Source organism: Nilaparvata lugens, chromosome 12, assembly GCF_014356525.2.
Source record: "Nilaparvata lugens isolate BPH chromosome 12, ASM1435652v1, whole genome shotgun sequence".
Taxonomy (NCBI): Eukaryota; Metazoa; Arthropoda; class Insecta; order Hemiptera; family Delphacidae; genus Nilaparvata; species Nilaparvata lugens.
Window position 1 is genome coordinate 32,415,886 of NC_052515.1, and position 13,356 is coordinate 32,429,241.

Sequence of the window (13,356 nt, forward strand, 5' to 3'; positions counted from 1 at the left end):
TTCTTGTAAGACTGATTTCAATCTTGAAACATCATTCTCATCTGAACCAAAAATAAGTATGTCATCTACATACAATAATAGAAATACCTTTTTACCCTCCACAATTTTAGAATACAAGCAATAATCATTTTTAGACCTAGTAAAATTGTTCATTTTCATTACAGAATCAAATTTAGAATTCCAATCTTTTGGAGATTTCTTCAGACCATAAATTGACTTCTTAAGTTTACAAACCTTATTCCTAAATCCTTCTACTCCCTCTGGTAATGACATATAAACGTCTTCTTTGATATCACCATTAAGGAAAGCATTTTTTACATCCATCTGATATACAGGAACCCTAATTTATTTGCAACACTCATGAAAATCCGAAAAGTTGGCAATTTGGCCACAGGGGCATAAATGTCATTTAAATCTATGCTATCCTTTTGTTGAAACCCCCTAGCAACTAATCTAGCCTTGTACTGAATGTTACCCTTCTCATCATTTTTAATTTTAAATACCCATTTGCTATCAATAATTTCTTTGTTTTCTGGTACAGTATCTACCTCTGTCCAAGTATTATTCTCTTTCAAAGCATTTAGTTCAGTTTTTACTGCCTCCAACCACTTTACAGAATTGTTTGATTTCATAGCTTCAGAAAATGTAAGAGGCTCATCTACTTGTAGACTAAGATAACTGGTTTCATAGTCTTTCAACCACACTGGTTTTTTAATCACTCTTTTCTCTCTCCCTCTTATTTCATTATTTTCATCCATCATTTCTTCTCCACTTTCTTCATTTACTTCTACTTCATTGATTCCATCTTCAATATCATTTGTTTCAATCTCAATACCCTCAGCTTCACTTGTATCAGTTTCTTCTACTTCATTATTTTCAATTTCTTCAACTTCATTTATTTCAGTTTCTTGTACTCCATCATTTTCAATTTCTTCAAATACATTGTTTGGATCATTACCTTTTGCGATTCCCTCAATGTCAAAGCCTTGATTTATCTTGAATACTTTGGGGTCAGAATACTTTTCACCTTGGTTAGATTGCTCAACATTTGAAAAAATTACATCCCTAGAAACAATTATTTTCCTCTTATCAGCATCCCACAACCGATAACCATTTTGCAAATATCCTACAAACGTTAGCTTCTTGGTTCTACTGTCAAGTTTCTTAAGATTACCTGCAACATGACTGTATGCTATACTTCCAAAAATCTGTAGTCTTGATAGATCTGGTTTTTTACCGTACCACTTTTCAGCTGGAGTACAATCAAGAGTACATGTTGGGCTTCTATTAACAATATAAGCTGCTGTCCTTACAGCCTCACCCCACATTTCCTTTTTCAATCCTGAATCAAACAAAAGTGCCCTAACCTTTTCTAGCAATGTCCTATTGATTCTTTCTGCCTTTCCATTTAATTCTGGAGTGTATGGAATGGTGAAATCCATGAAAATCCCTCTATTTTGACACCAATCCTTGATTTTATTACTAGAATATTCCCCACCATTATCACACCGAAATTTTGAAATTTTAGAATGCCATTTTGCCTCAACTTCAGCTACAAATTGTTTCATTATATCAAATACCTCACTTTTATTTTGAATAAGAAATACCATGACAAAATGTGTGAAATCATCTAGAAAAGTAACCATGTATCTTTTATTGTCCCAACTTACCGGGGTAATAGGCCCACAAACATCAGTATGTACTATTTCAAGGGGTCTTGTTGCCCTTTCCCTGACTGTTTTAAAAGGTTGCCTTGTTTGGCGAGCAGACAAGCATATTTCACATGGGTTTTTGGAAAAGTCATCAATTTTAGTTTTAATATTCATTCCCTCACTAAGATTTATGAGCTTTTTCATGTTATCTACACCAAGGTGGCCTAGCTTCCTATGCCATAATTCTACTTCATTAGACTCATTAGACTTGGGTGAAATAGTGCTAGTCATTACATGATGGACTGAATTTGAATTATGCATTTTCAAGTCAACTTCAAACAAACCATTCGAATTTTTTATGCCTTCCATAATGACTTCATTGTCTTTCAACACCTCAACCCTATTTCCACTAAATAAGACCTTACCATCGTTCTCAGTGATAGCACTTACAGATAACAAATTTTTAGAAAGTTCTGGAACATATAAAACATTATTTAAGTTGCATTTGTCTGATTTGATGTTTCCTACCTCAAGAGCAAACATTGATTCATTTTCCTTGGCTACTCCTACTTTACAACTAATTGGAATGGAACTATCAAATAGTGATTTAGATTTTACCATATGTGAAGTAGACCCTGAGTCAATTACGAAAGTGTCATAGTATTTTACATTAGAATTAGTAGTTAAAAAGGATACTTGGTTCTTCTTCTTATCATTCTGTTTTTTACGAAAGTAACAGTCTTTGTCTTCATGATTATTCTTCTTGCAAATACTACAGAATAGACCACTTTTCTGTTTCATTTTATTTCTGCATTCACGGGAAATATGTCCATAATTTTTGCATCTGTAGCACTGGATTTCCGATGTTTTGAATACCACTGGTTGCACAGAATCACCTTTATCAGTAGATAGTCTGCGTTCTTCATTCACCAACCGGGAGGTTAGGTTTGTGAGATTTCTGTCACAAATTGCGGTTGCTTCCCACGAAGTTTGAAAGTGGGTGTATTTCCTGGGCAGGGAGCTGAATATTTTGCCAATAACCATCTCGTCATCGATTTCGTGTCCAACAGATTTCAATTTATGGGTCAAATTTTCCAGACGGCTGATGAAACTAGCAATGTCTTCATTAGCCTCTAGTGTAAAATTGAAAAAGTCCTGCATTAGAGAAAATTTCTGTTGTTTTTCATCACGTTCGTAGATTTGACACAGTTTTTTAAACATTTCACATGAAGTTTCACAGTTCAAAATGTGATTCAAAGGTTTTGAGTCAATTGTAGTTATTATTTTCTTGGCTTTAGCGTCCTTCAAATTGAAAATAAAAAGTTCTTTTTCTTTACTAGGGTCGTTTGGTTTTAATTCTTTTCCATTAACAATATCACTAAGTCCTTGAGAGTCGAACAAAATTTTAATTTTAAATTTCCACATTTGAAAGTCTTCATCGTTGGATAGCTTTCCAACCATACCCAAGTCCGAATCACTGGAACCAGCCATTTTTACTTTGAACTCGATTGCCTTCTGATTTTACTTTTGGGTATTTTACTTTTACTTTTAATGTTTTTACTAGAGTTCAATCACTTCACCGGTATTACTATTTTAGAGTTGAATCTCCGAACTTCCATTGTTGTCTTGCACGAGAGTATTTAGGTTAAAAACGTTTTTTTACTTGCACACGAAAGATCCAGCCTGGGCCCATAACCTGTTGAAGGTTATATCGGTGAAGAAATAAATTATTACGATTATTTGAACATTATTACTGATTTTATTTTTACTTTAAAGTCAAACCAATACATTGAACTCAAACGTTTTACTTAAGGCATGTTACACACACTTCACAGAGACAGAGTACAGTACAGAGTCACCAGTGCCTTGCCAATCACACATATTATTATTTAGTCTATTTCATTGTCAAACAACACCTTTCTCAAGAAAAGGGTAAAGAATTGATTGAGAAAATTCATTTTCAACTAGGACATATCGGAACTCACCACACACTATTACACATACGTCCACATTACTACTTTTCCAACATGGATGAAATGGTCAAGCGCTATTGTGATTCGTGTCATATATGTAAGAAGAATAAAACAAGAAGAGGTCGCTCAATAGGATTACTTTCACAATTGGGTCCAGCTAGTGAACCGTATGAGATCATGTCGATAGATACTGTTGGAGGGTTTGGTGGAAACAACTCAACAAAACGATACCTACACATATTGGTCGATCACTTCTCTAGATATGCATTCACTTCAAGCTCTAGCGGTCAAACTACTAAAGAATACATTCGTTTGCTAGATCCTATCTTACAAAACCATTCTGTCAAGATCCTATTAGCTGATCAATATGCGTCTATCAAATCAAAAAAGTTTAGAGATTACCTACTCGAAAAAGGTGTTACAATGGTGTTCACATCGGTAGATTGCCCACAATCAAATGGTCTTAATGAGCGGCTAAACCAGACATTGGTGAATCGTATTAGATGCAAAGTGAATAGCCCAGAAGGAAGAACGCAGACGTGGTCGAAAATAGCGGAAAGTTGCACATCAGAATACAACAAGACAATCCATAGCACTACTAAATTTAGGCTACACCAAGATATCTGCTATTGGGAGAGGATTTGGCAATAATACCATCACAACTGAGGAAAAAACGAAACTTACAAATAGACAGAGAAGAAGCAATAAAAAATTCCAATTTAAACCACAAACGGAACAAACTGAGATGTGATAAGAACAGAAGAATATATGGTTTCAAGGAAAAAGAACTAGTGTATATAGAAAAAGGGAACAAGTTGAATAGAAATAAATTAGATGAAGTTAGAAGTGGACCGTTCCCCATTATAAGAAGAATATCAAACTCAATGTATGAAGTGGCCTGCGGAATCAATGGGAGTGAAACAATCATCTGTCACTCAAGCAAATTGACACCTTCGAGGAAGTTTCTCGTTCAAGGGGGGGAGATGTAAGAAGCTGGTTGCTCTACATTCACGCTTCTTCTTTCTAATCATATGAACCATATGACTTGTTAATAATTTACTAATGTTGTTTATCAAACTAATAGCAGAGCTGATGAGAGAATGATTGAATGTTCATATTTGTACAGTTTAAGATTTATTGAGGTTTATATTATAATTGACATTAAAATCGATTTTCTAAAGTAAATGAAAATCTTTCGTCAATTATTCATTTCAAGTAATATGTGCGAAGTAAGATCATTATATATATACTGCTAGAATGACATAAATTAGAAGAAACAAAGTGGATTTCACATAAATTAGCTATTATAATAGGATATACAATTTTTAGAATACACTGACTACCAAATGTATCATATGAAATTAGTCTCTAACTCTATAAGGGGTATGATGATGAATGATGAAATCATTTTACATGAAGCAATTCCACGGGAAAAACATAAAGATACAAGTGCGAATACAAAGTATACGCACAATAATTCAGTGTAAGAGACCATATGCAGATAGCCCATAATGACATTGAATTGCAAAGTACATCAGGTTGAGTTATATCAGGGATATGGGAAAAGTATGAGTATCCTCTAGTTGCATAAGGTACTCCTTCACTTATTTAAGAAAATTGTGTTTATTATTCAATGATTTTAGTGTAATAGGGAGTAAATTATAAAACTTTGGAACCAAGAAGGAATAAAATTTTTTGAATGAAGTTAAATTTGGTCTTGGGATATTCACGCATCCAATCGATTTCTCAAGATGTTTCTTGGTTCCAAAGAATAACATTATCCAGGTCTTTCACATCTGTCGTGCTGGCTCTATCGAAGAAAATCTTCAGTACTTTATAAATATATAAATTTTACCTTTCAACTAAATATACCTTTCAACCTACCTATATTTCATACTTTACCTTCTATCAGAGAAAACTTACATTTTATTCTGTTATAATCTATGCTTCTATACATTTATCTTCATATAATTATTTATTTTCTTTTAATTCATCCTATATTCATTCATCCTTTCTCTATTTTACCATTAATTTACTTGTTCATCCTTACAGCGGTTCGCAATCGACCCTTCAAAACGTATCAGACATGAGGTGAACTGGGCTCTGTGCATTCCCGACTCGTGTCGCAGCCAAGACCTGGGCATTCAACTGAATGAGGCGCTACAGAAGGCTGTCACCAAGTTCAATTTCAGAGGACAAATCAGCGTCGATGACAGAAATTGTCAAACGGCTGAGTCAGCACTTCCTGTCAAACTCACCACTGCCGATATAACTTTCTTGTAAGTTTTGGCAACATTCAGATTTACAGATGAAAATAACTGAGATAAGCATTTATTCAAATGCTAATGAATTAATAATTATTATATTTGAATTTACAGTATTTAATTTGGATTTTCGTTTAATGATAATCATACATTCAGATTTGGTGATGTCAAGTTACTCCACAAGTCACCCCACCCATCAATAAATCGCATAAATGACTTGTGGAAAATCATAAATACAGTATTTTGGAAAAAGTCCACTGATCTAATTTACTGATTTGGTGATGACAAGTTACTCCAAAAGTCACCCCACCCATCAATAAATCGCATGAATGACTTGTGGAAAATCATAAATACAGTATTTTGGAAAAAGTCCACTGATCTAATTTACTGATTTGGTGATGTCAAGCTACTCCACAAGTCACCCCACCCATCAATAAATCGCATGAATGACTTGTGGAAAATCATAAATACAGTATTTTGGAAAAAGTCCACTGATCTAATTTACTGATTTGGTGATGTCAAGCTACTCCAAAAGTCACCCTACCCATCAATAAATCGCATGAATGACTTGTGGAAAATCATAAATACAGTATTTTGAAAAAGTCCACTGATCTAATTTACTGATTTGGTGATGTCAAGCTACTCCAAAAGTCACCCCACCCATCAATAAATCGCATGAATGACTTGTGGAAAATCATAAATACAGTATTTTGGAAAAAGTCCACTGATCTAATTTACTGATTTGGTGATGTCAAGCTACTCCAAAAGTCACCCCACCCATCAATAAATCGCATGAATGACTTGTGGAAAATCATAAATACAGTATTTTGGAAAAAGTCCACTGATCTAATTTACTGATTTGGTGATGTCAAGCTACTCCAAAAGTCACCCCACCCATCAATAAATCGCATGAATGACTTGTGGAAAATCATAAATACAGTATTTTGGAAAAAGTCCACTGATCTAATTTACTGATTTGGTGATGTCAAGCTACTCCAAAAGTCCCCCACCCATCAATAAATCGCATGATGACTTGTGGAAAATCATAAATACAGTATTTTGGAAAAAGTCCACTGATCTAATTTACTGATTGGTGATGTCAAGCTACTCCAAAAGTCACCCCACCCATCAATAAATCGCATGAATGACTTGTGGAAAATCATAAATACAGTATTTTGGAAAAAGTCCACTGATCTAATTTACTGATTTGGTGATGTCAAGCTACTCCAAAAGTCACCCCACCCATCAATAAATCGCATGAATGACTTGTGGAAAATCATAAATACAGTATTTTGGAAAAAGTCCACTGATCTAATTTACTGATTTGGTGATGTCAAGCTACTCCAAAAGTCACCCCACCCATCAATAAATCGCATGAATGACTTGTGGAAAATCATAATACAGTATTTTGGAAAAAGTCCACTGATCTAATTTACTGATTTGGTGATGTCAAGCTACTCCAAAAGTCACCCCACCCATCAATAAATCGCATGAATGACTTGTGGAAAATCATAAATACAGTATTTTGGAAAAAGTCCACTGATCTAATTTACTGATTTGGTGATGTCAAGCTACTCCAAAAGTCACCCCACCCATCAATAAATCGCATGAATGACTTGTGGAAAATCATAAATACAGTATTTTGGAAAAAGTCCACTGATCTAATTTACTGATTTGGTGATGTCAAGCTACTCCAAAAGTCACCCCACCCATCAATAAATCGCATGAATGACTTGTGGAAAATCATAAATACAGTATTTTGGAAAGAGTCCACTGATCTAATTTACTGATGTCCATTTTTGAAATAAATATTATGCCAACTAGAATTTAAAACTTCTTTCCACATTACTGTGTGATAACTATCATGGGACCATTTTCATGATTAGGCCCATCCCCTACTATTCACCATGAAAGACATGTTACATAGATATACATTTAATAAGGGTCGGTTGCACAAAAGCCTGTTAAATTTTATGTTTAAAATGCTTTTTTATTCTAGCTCATTGTAATCAACTTTGCTTCTTTTATCCCTTTACACTCATTGAAATTTATAAATTCCTTCCCTACTAACTATAAATTTTCTCCCATTTTACTTCTTTTATTCCTTGTTACTCATTAAACTTAATAAATTTCTTCTCTAAAATTATTTCCCGTACCTTCTCTTCCAATTGTTCATACTATTAAATATATTAGCTTATTTGTTTTAAATCTTCCATACATGGTCTCAATATTATAAAATTACTCTTCTCGTACATATTATTAATTACATTAATTTTTAAAAGTTTTGCCCATGTCTTATAGATAAGAATATTATGATCACTCCAACACATATTATTATAGTTTAATAACTATCTAATATAGTTAATTTGTAATATGTAACCCTTGTAATATGTATTTGTTATAAGTAATTTATCTAATATTTTTGTAATTGATGTTGTAGTTTTAGTTTTTTGGGAAATAAACATTTATTATTTATTTATTTATTTATTTTATAGTGGGGTATCATGATTAGTATACTCTTGAGTTTCATTTGATTCTATTCTTTTTTCAGGAGTATTATTGGTTTTTGCGTTACAATTGTTATTCTCTGTACAATGGCCGATTTGTTCACGAGTATTTCTGCTCTGCAAAAATATCGCCCCAGCGGTAAGTACCGGTAATTGAAACAACTATGTAAGGACCATTGCTTAGAAATTGTACCTTATCAATGCAAATTACTATTATGATCACACACTCGGTCATTCCAAGATTCTATCAACTATTTTATACTGTATTTATTAGGTACTTCATTGGAATACGTTTGCATTGATCAAGAAATGTTCATATCTAATTTATTTATTTATTTTTTATTCAACGATAGATTGCTATCTAGTCTAGGGACTAATGAGCAACTTTTTCTGTCCTATAATACTAATAAATACTTCATACCAGAGAATCCTCCATAGGGTCTCCTATTCAAATTCCAGTATTATTAGTACACTGCTTATGACTGTACTACACAGGTGGGTTTCACTCATTTCCGTTGATCGGCTTTTCACTGGACACAAGACACTAAATAAAAAAAAAATAAAAAAAATTCTAATTTATGAATAGAGAAATTCATGGACTATTAATATTAAATGAACTCAATAGAAGCCTACTGTATTTCTAAACGGTTTTAAATTAGCAAAGTTCAAAAACTTCTAAAAATTAAAGAATATTATGATCACTCCAACACATATTATTATAGTTTAATAACTATCTAATATAGTTAATTTGTAATATGTAACCCTTGTAATATGTATTTGTTATAAGTAATTTATCTAATATTTTTGTAATTGATGTTGTAGTTTTAGTTTTTGGGAAATAAACATTTATTATTTATTTATTTATTTATTTTATAGTGGGGTATCATGATTAGTATACTCTTGAGTTTCATTTGATTCTATTCTTTTTTCAGGAGTATTATGGTTTTTGCGTTACAATTGTTATTCTCTGTACAATGGCCGATTTGTTCACGAGTATTTCTGCTCTGCAAAAATATCGCCCCAGCGGTAAGTACCGGTAATTGAAACAACTATGTAAGGACCATTGCTTAGAAATTGTACCTTATCAATGCAAATTACTATTATGATCACACACTCGGTCATTCCAAGATTCTATCAACTATTTTATACTGTATTTATTAGGTACTTCATTGGAATACGTTTGCATTGATCAAGAAATGTTCATATCTAATTTATTTATTTTATTTTTTATTCAACGATAGATTGCTATCTAGTCTAGGGACTAATGAGCAACTTTTTCTGTCCTATAATACTAATAAATACTTCATACCAGAGAATCCTCCATAGGGTCTCCTATTCAAATTCCAGTATTATTAGTACACTGCTTATGACTGTACTACACAGGTGGGTTTCACTCATTTCCGTTGATCGGCTTTTCACTGGACACAAGACACTAAATAAAAAAAATAAAAAAAATTCTAATTTATGAATAGAGAAATTCATGGACTATTAATATTGAATGAACTCAATAGAAGCCTACTGTATTTCTAAACGGTTTTAAATTAGCAAAGTTCAAAAACTTCTAAAAATTAAAGAAAATAATGAATACTTGAAATAATTCTGGGAATAATGGATACTATATCTCATACAACTTGAACTATTCTCCTAGATTATTAAATCATGGATCATTTGTAAATTACAATACTTTAGTAAATTGAATTTACTAGTTGTGGTTACAACTAATAAGTCAATTCAGTTCTATAAATTATTAAAAGATGTTCCAAAATAAACTCTTCAATGTTGTTTTCCATCACGAACTAACTGCTTATTATTAAATCACTTTTTGCTATTAGAAAAAACGACTAGCAGTCAGTTCTTTTACAATAAATGAATTAATCACCAAGACAACCAAGAAGATGGCGAACCTGCCGAAAGATGTCGTTGTTAAAGTGAGTGATTAATTCATTTATTGTAAAATAACTGACTGCTAGTCGTTTTTTCTAATAGCAAAAAGTGATCTAAAATAAACCTTGTTCTAAAAATACAGCCAGTTAGTGCGATAATAGTAAGTTAAATATTTCCGAGACATTAAAATAGATTCCTATTTAACTATTCTACTAGGTAGTAATAATTATTGGTTTAAAAAAATAATTGTTTTTAGTTGCAATTAAATTCAATAGGAATTATTTTATGGCTGGCCTATTGTGAGAAAATATGAATATTCAAGAGAACGTTCACTGAGCCAATCAACGTAAGCCTAATCTAAATTCTTCAAAGTAATTAACTGGAATTCGAAAAGGTATTCTACACTATAGGATGCAAGAGGTTTACTTCATGTGAGAAATTGGAGGGCGGAGGCAAGGGATCGAGATGGTTGGAGAGGCAGGATTGAGGAGGCCAGGGCTCGATTTGGGCTGTAGAGCCATCAAAGAAGAATTTCAGAATTTCTACACTACATGTTGATACCAGGACACCATGATTATTAAAAATATTGACAATAAAATACATGTTATATGAGCCTAAGTTTGAAATTCACTTATGTTTATATTTTGATTAAAAACATTACTTTACATGTTCCCAATGATAAGTGACTATCATTCAAGATAATAATCATGCTAACAAATATAATAATAGCTGGCTTTTCTTCTTTAGAGCTGTTCTTGAATAAAAATAATAATAGAAATCCAAGTACCCCTTTTAAAGTTATTTACTCACATCATGTTTATTTATTTATTTATTTATTCATGGAGACAACAGGTGAAAACCCCATTTTGCCTCCTTCACACAATATAATAAACATAATACACTTTTCAATAAAAAGAAGATAGAAAATATGCGAAAATAGTAAATCATATAAATAGCCAATTATAAAATTATGAAAATGAATTAATATGAAAAATTATAGAAATAGCTAATTATAAAATTATGGAAATGAAATAATTAAATGAAAAACATTAAGAAATTGTCAAAAACCACAGATTTATTGATACTTAGAAAGACCGGTTTCGGTTATTACACCATTGACTATATTACACCATTGAAATAAACTTATCAGAGATTGACAATGGTGTAATAACCGAAACCGGTCTTTCTAAGTATCAATAAATCTGTGGTTTTTGACAATTTCTTAGTCTTCTACATTCAATATGAATAATTACCACAATATCAACTTCTCAACTACACAAAAAGTGAAATGAAATAAGATGAAAAATAGAAGAAACATATACAGTCGTATAATATAGAATAATAAAATTTATTACAGTAACTGAATTATCAATATGAAAAATGCACACATACCTTAGTAAACTATAATCATTATAGTATACAGATAAGCGGGAAAAAATGTGTCTGTGTAATGTACTATTACTAGCCTTTATGAGGATAATTGAATAAAAGAAATGCAAGAAATGTTTCGGCTATATGATTGATAATTTTATGCGTGAGTAAATATTTTTAAAAAGGATACTTAGATTCCTATTTTTATCTATATAATAATAGATATTTGTAGGACTTTACTATAATTTTCAAACTTCTAGCCTTCACTTTATTCTTCATACATAATAAATACTATTTTTACATAAATACATAAAAATATTTTTCATACAAAGACTTCTGTGGTAGTCTTCTCAAACTGACAAGTAATTGTGATTTGAATTATTCTGATTTTGCAGGCTACTCGGAAAAACTGATAGAAGCGTTCTCAGCCTCCTCCAATGTTCACAAACTGCTGACATACAGCGACAATGCAGACGGCCTCGACTGCCTGCATGGCCTCAAATTCATCTCAATCTGCCTCATCATCATGGGCCACAGAGTCATGTTCGCCCTCAGCACACCCATTGTCAACACTGACTTCATTGAGGGCGTCAGTACCTAATTACAAATAATATAAACTCCAAACTCCATATATAACTCCTCAACTCCAATAATATAAATTCCAAAAAATACACTAACGAATAAGGCCAGGCGTACACCGGTTAGTCAAGACAAGACAAGACAGACACGTTTAGTCACAATACTTCACATAGTTGCTTATGAAGCAACACACAGCGATTAGTCATTGCAATTAGACATGTCTTCATAAGCAACTATGTGAAGTATTGTGACTAAACGTGTCTTGTCTTTTCTTGACTAACTGGTTTGTGCCTAGCCTAAGGCTAGGCACACACCAATATTGATCATGATTAGTCATGATCAGACACAATACTTCACATAGTTGCTTATGACGCAACACACACTGATTAGTCATTGCAATTCGACATGTCTTCATAAGCAACTATGTGAAGTATTGTGTCTGATCATGACTAATCATGATTAATATTGGTGTGTGCCTAGCCTTAGGCTAGGCACACACACCAGTTAGTCAAGAAAAGACAAGAAACGTTTAGTCACAATACTTCACATAGTTGCTTATGACGCAACACACACTGATTAGTCATTGCAATTAGACATGTCTTCATAAGCAACTATGTGAAGTATTGTGTCTGATCATGACTAATCATGATTAATATTGGTGTGTGCCTAGCCTTGGGCTAGGCACACACCAGTTAGTCAAGAAAAGACAAGACACGTTTAGTCACAATACTTCACATAGTTGCTTATGACGCAACACACACTGATTAGTCATTGCAATTCGACTTGTCTTCATAAGCAACTATGTGAAGTATTGTGTCTGATCATGACTAATCATGATTAATATTGGTGTGTGCCTAGCCTTAGGCTAGGCACACACCAGTTAGTCAAGAAAAGACAAGACACGTTTAGTCACAATACTTTACATAGTTGCTTGTGACACAACACACACTGATTAGTCATTGCAATTGGACATGTCTTCATAAGCAACTATGTGAAGTATTGTGACTGAACGTGACTAGTCTTGTCTTAACTAACCGGTGTACGCCCAGCCTAACACTTGTATAATTTCGAATAAGTAATAGAAATGCTCTTAAATTCATGCTCAGATTCAGCATGTATCTGTAAC

General features: G+C 32.7%; 1 protein-coding gene across 2 annotated transcripts in view; it reads left to right on the forward strand.

The window, feature by feature from the left end:
• The window catches only part of LOC111052356 (nose resistant to fluoxetine protein 6), a 50,695-nt gene that overhangs the window by 11,474 nt on the left and 25,865 nt on the right, over nucleotides 1-13,356 (forward strand). For both annotated transcript variants that reach the window (XM_039439371.1, XM_039439370.1), the window contains exons 3-5: nucleotides 5,678-5,904; nucleotides 8,441-8,535; nucleotides 12,047-12,240. In XM_039439371.1, the coding sequence (XP_039295305.1) occupies nucleotides 5,678-5,904; nucleotides 8,441-8,535; nucleotides 12,047-12,240 (516 nt within the window). The remainder of the gene's footprint in view (nucleotides 1-5,677; nucleotides 5,905-8,440; nucleotides 8,536-12,046; nucleotides 12,241-13,356) is intronic.